The 14,611-nt window shown below is 42.5% G+C and overlaps 1 protein-coding gene across 1 annotated transcript in view; it reads right to left on the reverse strand.

The window, feature by feature from the left end:
* LOC108549424 (amino-terminal enhancer of split) overlaps positions 1 to 14,611 on the reverse strand; it is a 70,014-nt gene that overhangs the window by 32,569 nt on the left and 22,834 nt on the right. The window contains exons 3-4 of the mRNA XM_017902792.1: positions 11,723 to 11,829; positions 7,759 to 7,822 (exon numbers count right to left, since the gene is read on the reverse strand). Coding sequence (XP_017758281.1) covers positions 7,759 to 7,822; positions 11,723 to 11,829 — 171 coding nt within the window. The remainder of the gene's footprint in view (positions 1 to 7,758; positions 7,823 to 11,722; positions 11,830 to 14,611) is intronic.

Genomic DNA, 14,611 nt, shown 5'->3' on the forward strand with positions numbered 1-14,611 from the left:
CCCGCGCGCGCTGGTGGGAAGACAGGAAAAGGGGGGGGGGGGGGGGTGGAAAAAAGAGGCGGACGAGGTGGAGGAGAAGGAAAAAGGTACACCATCGGAAAACCATTTCTCCCGGTAAAGACAATCGTCGAGTCGTTTCTCGGTTTTCACGGTTGATAAAACGCGAAACAAAATCGCTTACCCCACACCCCCGACGCCCACCCTCTGTGACACCGTACTAATCGCGGATGAACGCGCTCGCGCGCCGTACCCGCGCTTGATTAAAGGTTCGAGACGTCAGCGAGGACGGGGGCCCGCGGGGTCGGGGTGCAGGTCGTTTAAACGAAAAATCCGCGGACGTAACAAGTCGCGGCTTTTCGAGGAGGGTGTATCGGATAAGGACGTGTCGCGAGGCGATGATCCGTGCGCTGAAGTTCACAAAAGGATGGCGAACACGGGGGTGTCGGTTGGCGTAGTGGAAAGAAGAGGTGCAGAAGGAACCGAGAGACATGTCAGAGGGGTGAGAAAGCAGCGGGAGAGAGAAAGGGACGACGACATGGAGCGAGAAAGGGAGAGAAAAAAGTTGAAGCGGCGCTCGGATTTACGCGGCACGTTACCCTAATGAAAATCGCGGAGGATGAATTGTAGGAGGGGTGGAAAGGTGGCTGGTTGGAATACACAGGGGTGGAATTAGAATATCAGAGACACGTTCGCAGTCTGTACATACGTTACACCAATACTCCTCCTCGTCAGGCTCTGTACGTATATAATACTTGTCGGTAGTTGACAAACCCTCGACATCAATTTCTCTCTCTGTCTCTAATTCCCCCCGTCTCTCTCCCGTCCCGTTTTCCCTTCGCTCGCCCTTCACTCCGCCCTTCCTCTGTTCCCGCCATCTCTATCGCACCGTGTCCCGTCTCTCTCCCTTTCTACCTTTCCACCACCCTCTGTGTCTTTCTCCCTTTCACCCTGTCCCTCCGATCCTGCTCTCTCTCTCGCTCCCTCTCTTCGTTTACTTTGGAGATATCGATTACCGGCTCAACTCCCAACCCCCATCAACCCCTCTGTCACCTCCAACCCCCACCCCTTATCCACTCCCACTGGCACCCCAAGCCCCAACCACTCGGCCCAGCTTGCTGCTTGGTTGCTTGCACGGTGTCACATCGGTGTAGCAGTTTACAGAGATGGTACAGTTCGCGACAATTACGATCAAACGTACAGTTAACATCGGCGTACGATCTCGCGAGCCGGGGATGAGGGATTGCGATGGAAGTCGTGTCGCCTAACTGCTCCGCGCTTTCGGATCGATCATCGCACGCGGCACCACACGCTCCTCCGTGTCATTTTTCTTCCCTTTCTTCCGACTTCTTTTTTTCCACCGCTTTTTTTATTATTTTCGGCAAAGATCGTTAACAATTTCATTTATTTTTCTTTTCCCCCTTACCCCCGCCGAACGCTTGTCTCGGTTCTTCGTCTACTTACAGCGAACTAACCTGTAATATCGAGTCACACCTGTATGAAGAATTATAACTATATTTCGGTAGAGATATATATGATTAGGTTGAACTTTTAGGGGATGAATCTCGTAAGAGCAAGTTTTCTCAAAAATCATATGGTCCATTTATTTAAGGTGCGTTTGAAATCTTCTGTCGCGTGTATGCTATTTCTATATTAATTTTCCTTTCTTCTTCTTCTTATTCTTTCCTACATCCACTATTTCGATTAATCTTTATCGTTTTTCGTAGTCACCGTCGTGGAAGCCTAAGCCAAGCCACGATGACACTAGCCAATTATCAAAGGAGTCAAAATGACTGGTATCAAAGTACCCTAAGATCGAGTTTGTTGCCTCGTTATTGTAATTAATCTCAAACAAAAGGTACGTGTAACGACTTAGGCCACTTTCATAATTACCGACTCATGCTTTTATCATAATTTTATTCGCCAGTGTCGCTGTGTAGGACTCATATGTCTGACGATGGAAGAGAAGAGAAGAGAATAGAAGAGCGAGGACGATGGCGTTGATTCGGGGGATGAAGATCGCAGACGATGTTTCGAGACGCGTTTAAAATAATAGGGGTGGTATTTTTTCGTCGTTGGGGATAGGCGGGGGTAAAAATAAATCCAGGACCGAGGATCGTGGCAGGGTTGTTGACCCAACGGCCGGGAACGTACGTTTTCGTATAGCGGGAGGAAAGGGGTGAGACAGAGAGAGCGAGAGAGAGAGGAGAGTGCAGTTTACAGAACTGCATAACGGCCAGAGTAAGAGCACGTTCTCGAATATCGGTGAATTTATACACGCGAATAAAGCAGACGACCTGATTCCTTTTTCTTTTCGCCCGCCTACTCGTCTGCTGCCCCTTTACACAAGGGCCTCCTCGCTTTTCTCCCTCCGTGCATCCCCGGGGACTATCAAAACACGCGAAAATTGCCTCGCCAAGGAAACGACGTCTTAACGCTCGGCGTAAATAAAAATATAGCCTGCTATTTTACTCGGTATAATCGTAATTACCGAGGGGTACAGATGAACTGGGACAGACGAGTTGGGAATGGTAAATTACTTCCCGAGTGCCTGAGACGTTGGGGTAGGTGTTTGGAATTTTCCAACCACTTGCTCTCTCAGTTCGCTTGTTTATATTACGATATGCGTGTGTGTGTGTATAGTATGAATAGTGTTATAAATAATATGTAAAATGCGCAGGCATAGATATGTGGACTGTACAGTGTGTGCATACAGATGTGGAGTATAGGTATATAGTGTAGAAGCTCTTTAGGAATTTAGAGATCTATGATGCACGACACATACATATATATATGTATATAGTGGATCTCTGTATGTACATGTATACAGTATGTATATAGACTCTGTTGGAACTTAGGGATCTCTGATATAATTTTTAAGATTTTATAATAACAAATTATTCGAGATACAGTATACTGCGTATATAGTGAACCTTTGTATGTATATGTATACAGTATGTATAGACTCTATGGGGACTTAGGAATCTCTGATATAATTTCTAAAATTTTATAATAATAAATCACTCGGTATACGGTATACTGTGTATACAGTGAATCTATACATACAGATATTATGCAGTATGTATATAGACTCCTTAGGAACTTGGAGATCTCTATGATATAATTTATAAGATTCTATAAAAATAGATCACTTGATATACAGTATCCTTGTACATGGTATACTAAGTACATATTGAATCTTATATTGTTTTAAGCTCAACGATGCCACTTACATTAAAATAAAAAAGGAAAATCACGAGTATTTCGTTTCTAATCTAGTTATTGCCTTGTACTCGTTGCTCGAGCTTCCAAGTATTAAAACAAACGATGACTGACAACGAGAGGCATCGCTCGAGCGTAAAGGAATATATACTCCTGCTGTTCTCCGTGCTAAACAATTCGTGTAATTTCGAAACACCTGACCCGTTGTCCTACGATTCGAGTTCCGATGGCGCGTGCCATCAACAACAGAGTCGGTCACGCGTCGAGCCATTTCGAGAATAGTACGTAACCGAGGCAGAAGACATCGGCGAAAATTAACATTAACCATTGGAGCCTGTCCAATGAAAATAATTCTTAAACCTTGCAGAAGCACGTCTAAATTACTATTTCCCTAGCCACGTAAATCCCCAGATTCCTCGACGAAGTAAACGCGCAGGCATAGTCTCTGTACCCAACGAGAACCTTCGAACCGATTCCTCCACTATATGTTACGAACCGTTCTATCACCGACCCAAATTTTTCTTAGAACAGTGCAAGAATTGTAAAGATGTAGAATAAATGTTACTAACCGAACTCACGTTGCAGAACCATCCAAGTTCCGATGGCACGTGGCACGGTCAACAGCAAAATCGGTCACTCGAGCCACTTCGTCCTAACACGACGAAGAATAACACGCAACTGAGGCAGGAAAACATTTGCGAGAATTACCCACGAGTCTGAGAATGTTTACATAGGGAACCATCTGCGGACTGCGCCTACCACTACGTCACGATTCGCCCGATTTCCTTGTAAGTCTCGCAGGATATCGTTAACGAAGGCAGTTAACCCTTTGCGCTCGAGAGTTACCATTTGATAAAATTTCGAAGCTCGATATTCATTAATATGTCAAATTTCAGATAACGTAACGATGTGCGAGGTATCGAAATCAAATAATTCTACGTGTTAATTATCATACGACTTCTTATTCACTGCTCAGAAAAATATAGTCAGCTTTGTAACAGAAAATCTTTGAATCCCTCTTCTTCTTTGGCCAAAAAATTGTCGAGTGCAAAGGGTTAAATCGTATATAATATAATATACAGGGTGTCCCAGTAATGGTAGTGTCCCTAAAAGTTCGGAAAAATTTCAAAAGAATTGTTCCTTAGGAACAATTCGCCTTATTCTATCATCTTCGACTTCGTGATTTTTTTTCGAACTTGTTCGAAGCTCTAAATTTGTTAACCTTGGTTAGAGCGATAGCTTGATTATTTTCCTTTACTCGCCATATTTTTTCATCCTTTGCAGATTTTTTCTCCGCGCTGTATCCTGTCCACCATCAAGATCCGCTCCATTTTGCGGATGGTTAATTCGAGATTTTTTTCCGGACATTTCCGTCGCGATATTTTTTATCCCAATTTTTGTATATGTAGTTTAAGGTTGAAAATAAAGTCTGCGAAAAATTTACACGGCTACCTTCTTCCGATACGATCGAGTGCCATAGATGACCGCGGAGGCCTGATCTGAAGGGTACCAGGCCGCAGCTGCAATACTCGTATTCCGTAATTTAAGATCGTCGTTAAACTTTTGTCATTGTCAACACAGAAGCTGCTACGTATCTCAAACCCTATGAAAAATAAGGAATTCTTGTAGGAAACTCGAAATGATACGAGAAACTCAGAAGTGCGAGCACATATTCCCCAAAATCTAGAGATAGCTAGGGGAAACGATACTGAAGACCCACATTTATTCCTAAGGATTGTCTCACGAACTTCCAAGATTTTACATATAGTAACCTGTACTAACATTTAGAAGGAAACTAATTACTATGTCAAACTAGAACTTCATCCACGGTTTTGTCAAATTTCGAATCTTCTCCTGCACCTTTCCTACTAAATCTTCCTATTCATATAGTATTCTGTAGTATCATACATCAGAAGCTAAGATTCCCTATTAAAATTTTCATTTCCAATGACTCCAAACCCTTCTAATAAACTCTACAACAGTTAGCACCGTAGCAGTTCTTCTATTAAACGAGAACTTCGCACATAATTCTGTCAAATTTCATCATTCTTTCAGCTGAATCCTTCCTCGGATACAGTAATTAACCAGTTCTCCTGTTAAACTATAACCTGACCCACGGTTCCCTGAAATAAAAATTCCATTGCTCTGCCACAGAGTCATCACAGGATCCTTACTTAGATCAGATCTGTAGCGACCATCATTCTCACCCTCGCCGCTAGATGGATTCTGACTTCAAGGTGGCTCCAGGACTTTCTCGCAAGTCCTTGGAAAACCTCCGCTTCCTATACATATATAACTTCTAGATCTTCCAATAGTGTCCACGTCTACGGCAGGGCCTTACTGATGACTCCACTAGCAGGCCCAGAACGAAACGCATCCTTTACTTTTCCTTTCCTTTCCTAGCACCACCGTCACAACGAGGAAACTTGCGACCCAGCTGACTTCAACAACCGTGGGGGAGGACCCCTACAGATCCATCTTCAGACTATCCTATGAACCTCCAAGCTTTTACATATAACAAAGGCTCCGTTCCAACGCTTAAAAACGAATCAATTCTCTCGTTAACACGTTAAACATCATACGGTTTCACGTGCCGTTCCATTTACGCCACAATTAGCCGTCATACGGGCCCTTCCGGGCTGTACGACCGTAAGACCGGCGAGGCCTGAACGAAAAGTCTAGCCGCCGGGCCCTAGGAACCGACGTGACGTTTAACGTGTTAACCCTTTGACTACGGCAGACTTTGAAACGCACCGGTTGTATCACACGGGTAGGAATTCATTTACAATGTCCACCGAAAACGCAAAATTTTGGGTAGAGATGCGCCCTCCGTGTCACAAAATCAAACTGTGTTGAGCGCTTATATGCGCCCTCCGTGTCACAAAAGCAAACTGCGTTGAGCGGTTATATGCGCCCTCCGTGTCACAAAAGCAAACTGTGTTGAGCGCTTACATGCGCCCTCCGTGTCAGAAAAACAAACTGTGTTGAGCGCTTATATGCTCCCTCCGTGTCACAAAAGCAAACTGCGTTGAGCGCTTATATGCGCCTTCAGTGTCACAAAAGCAAAATTTCTGAGCGCGTATATGCGCCCACAGTAGCCAAGGGGTTAAACTTCAACCTAACCCACGGTTCCCCGAGGAAGAAGATTTCATCGCACTCGTCCACACCCCTAATAGCGAGTTCTCTACAAGGATGAACCAGGTCCAAGATAGGAGGACGAATTGCCGGCCTGTTCGATGATAAATATTTAATAAAGACGCGTGGAATGAAATGGATTCCCGCGGCAAATACTTTGGGTCCACGTTAATGCCGCACTTTAATATAGGTAAGTCCAAGTTAAGCTCCTTACCGATGACGATACGATTAGTACGGTTGGTTGAGCTAATTGCCTTCGCGCTGATGGGAACTGAATCGAAGAGCCGGCAATATGAAGCGAGAACAATATCGATCGTTTTTCTCCGTTCCCCGTGTCGAGGGTGGGTTGCGACAAAGATTACCGAGTTCAATAATGGCCCTGTAACCTCGTTGCTTATAAAACCCGATTCCGTGGCTACGATTACCCTCTTTCTCCGTCGGCCATTTCGACAATAGCAGCACGTGCACTGACAGGAAACTTTCGGCGAAGGCAATTTCTCTGGGCGAGGTGGCGGATCTTTTAGGCGACACCGAATGTTCTTCAGCGTGCTACTTTTCGTTTAGGAAATAGCTAGGCCATCTGTAAAGTGATTTTCTATAAACACGAATCGAATAGCGAGTCGAGACAGAGGCCTAGTTCCGATGGAGACCAGGCGTCTGTGACTGAAGAAAAGACCTCCATCTACGTTCATCGTAGGAATATTAGGTTGAAATTTTAGCAGAACGTTTTCAGACACCTGGTGAGTCGATGGAGATGATTTATCGAGAAGTAGCTCGAAGATGTATCGATCTGTCCTTCGGAAACGTTCGTGCCTAGCTCTCTCTTCGATGCTCAAGTAGTTAAATACTCTTTTCTGCAAAATCAGGCTTAAAATTTGCTTCTTTTCTCGTCGACATGGATCATCGTTGCTATCTTGAATACTTTTGACAGATTCCCACTTCGTGTTTTAAATTATCCTGTCAGAAAACATCGGTGAAAATGAGAATTGAGATTGATCCTGTGGCCTAAAGACGTGACAGACTAATGATCCACCAATTTTTGGATATTTTCATCTTATTTGTCATTTAATCTGTCATTTCTCATTGGATATCTCGCGTGTTCCATGTATTAGTCAAGACTAACTACAAAACACCTGGCTACTAGGTCTAATAGCCGGTCGGATTAAAAATGTATTCTATACTCGCGGTACACGGTACGCATTAAACCCGAATTTCGAGTTTCGACAACTGGGTCGATTCGCAAAGGGACAAGTGCAGCCGGTACGAGCCGGTGCACATATGTTCATCCAATTCAATCGAGGTCCCTGCCAGTGTTTACGATCCGAGTGATCTTTTCAACTGCGGCGAATAAGCGTATTCGACGAAGATAAAAAGACGTGGAGACGAACTTACAAAGTGCCTTACCATAACGTAATGCCTCTGCATCTCGGTCTTCTCGCTGGCCAGCTTCTCGCATTCGATCTTCAGTCTGAAAAGTGAAAAGCGATTGAGGACGGAACGAGTCAGACATGCGTTAAAGCGGAAATGGTGCGCACTCGTTCAGGACCCTTTGTGCACGTGCATATGTACATCTACTCGCGTCTATATACGTGCACGTTTGCGGGCATGTGCATGTACTGTTGTAGACGCGCGCGTGTGTGTGTACGTTTTTAGACATGCGTGTGTACGTCTGTAGACGCGTGTGTGTGTGTTTGTAGACATCTGTACGTGTAGTGCAAGTGCACAGGCCAAGCCACCGCAGTTCCCTTTGGGATTTGCAGCATCTTGAATTCGAGAAGGAAGAGCACGCTGTGGAAAGTAAGATCGAGTTCTTGGGTGAGAAAGCTGAAGAAGTAAGAAGAAACGAGATTATGGCGGCGCTAGTGGTCACGGTAGACGACTCGAGGTCTGAAAGTGGGGAAAAAAGTGTCCATGAATGAGAAAAGAGGACTGGTCGGGATATTCCGGTAGATACACTGTTCTATCCATTATTTGGAAAAGAAGAGAAATTTCGTGACTGGTTTGGGACAGTGATTTTCTATTCGTTTCGTTAAAATTGATCACTGAAATTCTGCGAGACACTGTGTAATATCATTTTGCACCCATATGACAGAAAGAGATAGACGGAATTCTAATGCAATTTTATATTTGGAATATTTGACAGTCTCTTAAAAATTCTTACACTCAAAAATTATTTTACGTCATGACACGCTATTGGATTCCTCTTCTCGCAACGAAACTTCAGCTTTCGTGAAACTTTTCACCATGAAAGTGTATGGGGATCGTCGATTAATGGAATAACAAAATTCTCGAAGAGCAAAGGGTTGACAGAGTTTTGAGAGATGAGGAAAGGAAGTGGTGGGAAATAAAAATTGTCATCGTTTGAAGGTTAAGGGAAAAGATTGGTAATCCGGCGAGGTAGGTCAGGATTTCGGGACCATACCCGGTTCCTCAGAGTGAGACTTCTACGCTACAACAGATATATACGTTTTACAATATCCTTCTCTGAACAGTTCACCAGCGAAGGATCAATTCTGACCCATATTCTCTCTTTTCTCCGCCACACCTTGAGCCTGGGTATTTTCATTTCTTATCTGTTGCAATTCCCCAGTGAAGATCCCTTATAGCTTATTCTCGGCACTTAGCACATTGACGATTGCTTAAAACGTTCCATAAAACCGATCGTTTCAGCCATTCCATGGTGTTTGACAAATAAGGTTACTCTGAGCAACGATACATTTCGGAAATCACGGATGACAGTGTCTGGACCAAAGAATAAGAGACTATAGAAGAGATCAGTAACCTCTTTATCGAAAAGATACCCTGAGTTAGCTTGCAACAAAGGATACTTTATAGTTAGAAGCTTAAGCTGAGTACTGCAGAGAGCTCAGAAGAAGTCAGTTGACAGGACCTAGACAGAAGCATCTTTCCTATCGATAGATATCGTTCGTTTCCTTCACCACACGTTGCCTACAGGTTCCAAATTAGTGGATACAAGCATCTGATCAATTTAGATAATCGATATATACCCTTCAGAATCTCTATGTGCCATTAGAACTCTACTACTTCAACCTAATCGATTGTCAATCTCATGAGTCAATCACTCTGTCAAACGAGTAGCTCATTGAAGTACTCCTCTTCAATATAGACGAAGAAAAGATATAATCAGAAATTAGTTTCTCTCGAATCTACCCAAATTGACATGCAGCCACTCGTCTGTCAGTGTATCGTGTGAAAAACCAGGATTTCTCAATTCCACTTGTCAGTATACAGTATATGTATCATCTATCGTGACACCACCCACGATTATCTTAAGCAAGCAAGGAAGATTAGTCTGTCATAAACGATAGGATGTGAAAGAACAACTAGAAGATAAGAACATTTGACTGTTCTTGGATCAGCTGTGTTACTAAAGACAGAAGAGACCAATTTATTAAGTGGAGAGGTCAGGCCCAGATCTAGCCTGCACATCCCTTCAAAGAAATAATCCCCATTTTACCTATCGTCAATATGTCAAGCAAGGAACGCGTGCACGGTTTGGGTGAAAAATGGTACAACGTGGTCTGATCGATTCGATCGAGGGTTAAGAAAGGGAAGCAAATACGCGTCGCGTCTAATTTAGAGGAAGCACGAGCAACACGAGGTCATAAAACAATCCTGGCTGCTCGTCACCGCGAAAAATTCGCCGAGACCCAGGATAACGTCCCAGGACAGAGGCGCGCGATGTTCGCGTTGTATAGCCGGCGTTAACAACGAAACGCAAATTTAACCGTCCATCCGACGGTTTCAACGGTATCGCAAGTGCGGCATGCAAGATAATTAATGATACGTAAACGCAGACATTTGTACACACGGTCCCATTACACGGCCGGCCGCTCGAAAGTGAGCGCTGTTCCAATAACGTTAACGGTTATAGCATCGCCAGCATCTGGATACTACTTGCCGGAACGTCGATTAATTACCGTGTCCCGGCACCGATAATCAATTACCATAAATCGCCGACATCCAGCCGATGTCGCGTGTTCTTTGCCACGATGGTGAAACGATACACGGCTCGTACCCTTTCGTGATACTAGGCACACGAGACCCGGAAGCAAAAGGTTAGAGTTTGGGACTTGGTCTGTGTAGCTCTGACAGATTTTCACTCGAGGCTCACCCATGTCAGCGAATATTGCGGGAGGTCAAGATGTGATCGACGATTCGAGGTAATCGAATAGGGTACAGTAGGGTACAGGATTTGTACCCTTTCGGGAAGCTAAATTTTGGATCTTCGATAGATTTTGAGCGGAAGATTATTCGTGACAATGACTGATACGAAGAGTTACGATGGGATCCACAATTTTTAGACAAATGCTGACAATTGCCAACCCTTTACACACTATACACAGTGTAGACCAGTGCACACCATGCATACTTTGCACACCATACGTCATATGAAGGTGGAAGATTAGATGAGATAAGATTTTAACCCTCTGGATACACTCGACCTTAAAGAAATTCTAAAACCTGCCAACCATTTGCACTTGAGGGACTTGAAAGCTCAAAAAATCATCCAGGATCATTTTTCACCTTCGATCCTTCTGAGAATCCTTTAATTTTACCACTAACAACGATATTCTACATTTGCGATCCTCTTTGAGATACACTCTTACACAGTAGACCACCACCAAACTATAAAATTTGAAGAACCACAAAAGCGAGTTCTTACATGGTGACCAAGAAATTCGTGAAATCATTGTGACACGCACAGGAAGAAGGAACTTCGATGATCGTATCGGTAAAATTAGAAAATAACTAACCGATATACACGATACGTGCGATAAACTTGTACCGGAGATACGAGCAGCGGTGGCGCTAGTGAGTTAAATGGAAAATCGTCTTAAGTCCGCCGGAGCGTACATACTCGTGACAGCGTTAAGAAGGTGAGAGGATATTTCCTCGACTTTTCAGAAGCCTCGACAGTGATCATTCTGGTTACTCCTGTATCCTCTCTGCAACTGGTCTAGCCCTAGGGCGGTTCGACGCGTTATTAGAGAACGGTAGAGGACGTCGCGAGCAAACAATTCCAACTTTCCTCTTCTCGGGATAAGAGACGCGATCGGCGCGCAACAGCGTCAACCAGGGGCGGCGGTGGTGGTGGAGACGTTGGTGGTGGTAGTGGCACCGCGACAACCTCGAAACAGGGATGGAAGAAAAGCAAAGAAGAAGGAGGACAGAGGGTAGCATCGGCGTCAATAATCGTGGATCTTCGAGAAACGCGAACGCGAGACGGAAGGGATGAATAGACGAGAAAAGTGGAGAGGGCTGGAGGGGGAGGGGCGGTGGAGAAAGAAAAACAAAGAGCAAGCGAGAGAGGACGAGACGAGTCAAAGAAAAGAGAAAGACTCACGAGTGGTTCTGTTGCTGGATGAAATTGAATTCCTCTTTGATCCTCTCGCAAGTGTCAGCCACCGTGAATTTCAGCCCTCCCGCAGCCCCGCCGCTTCCTCCGCCACCCTGGAACAGAAAAAAAGAGAGGAGAGAAATAAGAGGAGAGAATTCGATTAGCATACACGACAAAGCAGCCGCGGCAAAGAACGAAAAATAGATCAGCTAGAACGACCAGGCGTTATGGTTGTACGGGTTAAGGAGACGACACGATCCGCTGGAGGGTCGATGTGCTTCCATGTGTTTCTTTGTGGTTAATCGCTTCGTAATTTGGAACGCTAAGATACTCGATTATCGATTTGTTCAAATGTAATTATTCCTATGGGGCTAACGAAGGGGATGTGCCATGAGTCGAAGTATAGTTCGTTATATACATGTGTACTGTTGTATAATGGCGCAAAGTTCTCGGATATATGCAACGATATTTGTTCCTTCATTTTCTCCTCGATAATAAACAAAAATTCGAATTTTTCTCCTTTCTTCGCCTATTTAACCCTTTGGACTCAAAAATTTCTTCGCTGTGAAGATGCAATTCGAAGCTCTTCTCAGATTTTTATAAGCTCACTGATACTCTTCATACTAAAATTAAAAAAAGAAAATTGTGAATTTGAGTGAAAAACGAACGAATAGAATAATTTTATTTCGATGTTCTTAATATAATTATCATCATCCATTATTTATGTTATAGCATTAAAACAAACTTGCTCGCCTCCTGAGTGCAAAGAGTTAATAATATCTCGCGTGTTTTACGCTTATGGTATATTACTCTGCTTACTGCAATAAAGAATTGCAATAATTTTCTATATTTCACGTAACTAGAAACATTAACTATTATTACGTTTACTATTAATTATATTAACCCTTTGCATTCGAGAAGCGACTCTCAGTCACCATTTAATCAAATTCTAAACATCGTTATTAATTAATATGTCAAATTTAAAATTGCCCAACAATACGTGGAATATCGAGGTAAATTATTCTACGTCTTACAATTAATTTGCACTTCTTATTTACCGTTTTGAAAGTATCGTCGACTTTATGGCAGACATTTTTCGAATTACTATGTTCTGTAACGAAAAGATCCTTTGCCGAGTGCAAAAGGTTAACTAGAAACACTAACTAGAAACATTATGTTATATTATACGTAGGTATGTCTATACACCTTTAGTTATAAACGATTTATAAGGAACATTTACTTAATTACAAACGATTTAAGTTTGCGTTGGATGAAGAAAGATGGAGCTATGTAGTGGCGGGAATTTCAAAGAGCGCGAAACTTTCTGTATAAAGAGGAGATTTCAACATGTCTGGTGGAAGGTCTAATGTGGAAAAAAATATGAAATATATAAAATAAAGGCCTTTACGTTTGAAACGTGAAAGATGTAAAGTATAAAAACACAAGATAACAGATTATTTTTCCGAAAGGGCAGAGAAGGGTAAGAATGGAGAATTAAAAAGTAGCGTCAAAGACATTAAAGAAATGATTTCAACGGGAACTTTGAATTAAGATTCTGTTTGGAGAAGTAGTTTTATTATGGAGATATGCAGATGAGAATTTACTAAATTGCAAATAAAAGATGGAAAACAATGGGGAGTTAGAAAGTGCTATTACTTCCTCCTTTATAACGTCGTGTGATTTAAAAGTTTTAAATTTCACTTTATGGACGTGTCGAGCCACTGATATAGTTTATTATCGTATCATTTTAATGATATTCTAGTGATATATTTAACACTAGATTATTAACAGTACCGAACAAGTCAAAATAACTGGTTTGAAATTTCTCGTGTCGCCAGTTATCGTAAACTGACATCACTTAAACTATTTTAAATTATACTATTTTAAATAATATACTTAAATATATATTTAAACTACTGATATTTAAATAGCTATAACAGGTTGCTAGTTCTGATATTAACAATATATCGAGTTGACCAATAATTTTACATCAAATGATACTGAACAGTGTCCCTAACCTATTAAATATAACATTTTAATTGAAATTACACAAAATTTATTGATCAAACTAGGTAATATATATAATAACCCAAAAAATTGTTCTTTATATTAATAATATAAATAGCTACTATTTCGTCTTAAAAATAGCGACATTACTTATCGACTAATCCCCCATTTTGTAACTAAGTAATCGTCAACTATCAATTTCCAAGTCTCCATATGAAAATGAAGATCTACCATTGTAATTTTCTTCTAACAGATAGATGAAATCCTGCTCATAAAGACATCAAAGAAATCCTTTGAATTAAAACTGCGAATTAAAGAAATCCTTGAAACTAAAACTTCGAATTGAGGTTAGGTACGGTTACAGGTAACAAATCGCGAAAACCGTGATGTCGAAGCATACCACTGTATCCACCGGAAAGTCAATTTATTTATTCCAATTCAACGCGAGGATATATAGACGGAAACTGGTGAGATTGAGAGAAAAAATTCGAAAACGTGGAAAGACGAAGTTAGCCATCTAGGACGATAGGTATCTCCAGCTTAACCGAACGTCTAGCGCAGTATCTGGAGTTAAGAACGTCACTCGACGTTGAAAAGAATACCGATCCCGGAGGCAACGTTAATCACCGCAGAATCCCAAAGTCTCGAACAGGATCTACTTCAGAAATCACATTACATCCGGTTGTGGTATTGAAAAACGCGTTCTTGTCCCCGCAGCAAGAAGAGACCGGGCGAGTTAACAAGCGAGATTTCTATCGACTCGCACAATTCGAACAGACGATACGATAACAGTCCTGCCGCAGCGATGGAACTCTATTTACGAAATACAGGAGAGAGAAAAAAACTCGTTAAAGGGTGCAGAGGCAACGAAGGAATCTCGTTACGCCG

The sequence above is a fragment of the Eufriesea mexicana genome, unplaced genomic scaffold, assembly GCF_001483705.2.
Source record: "Eufriesea mexicana isolate 0111107269 unplaced genomic scaffold, ASM148370v2 scaffold2021, whole genome shotgun sequence".
Taxonomy (NCBI): Eukaryota; Metazoa; Arthropoda; class Insecta; order Hymenoptera; family Apidae; genus Eufriesea; species Eufriesea mexicana.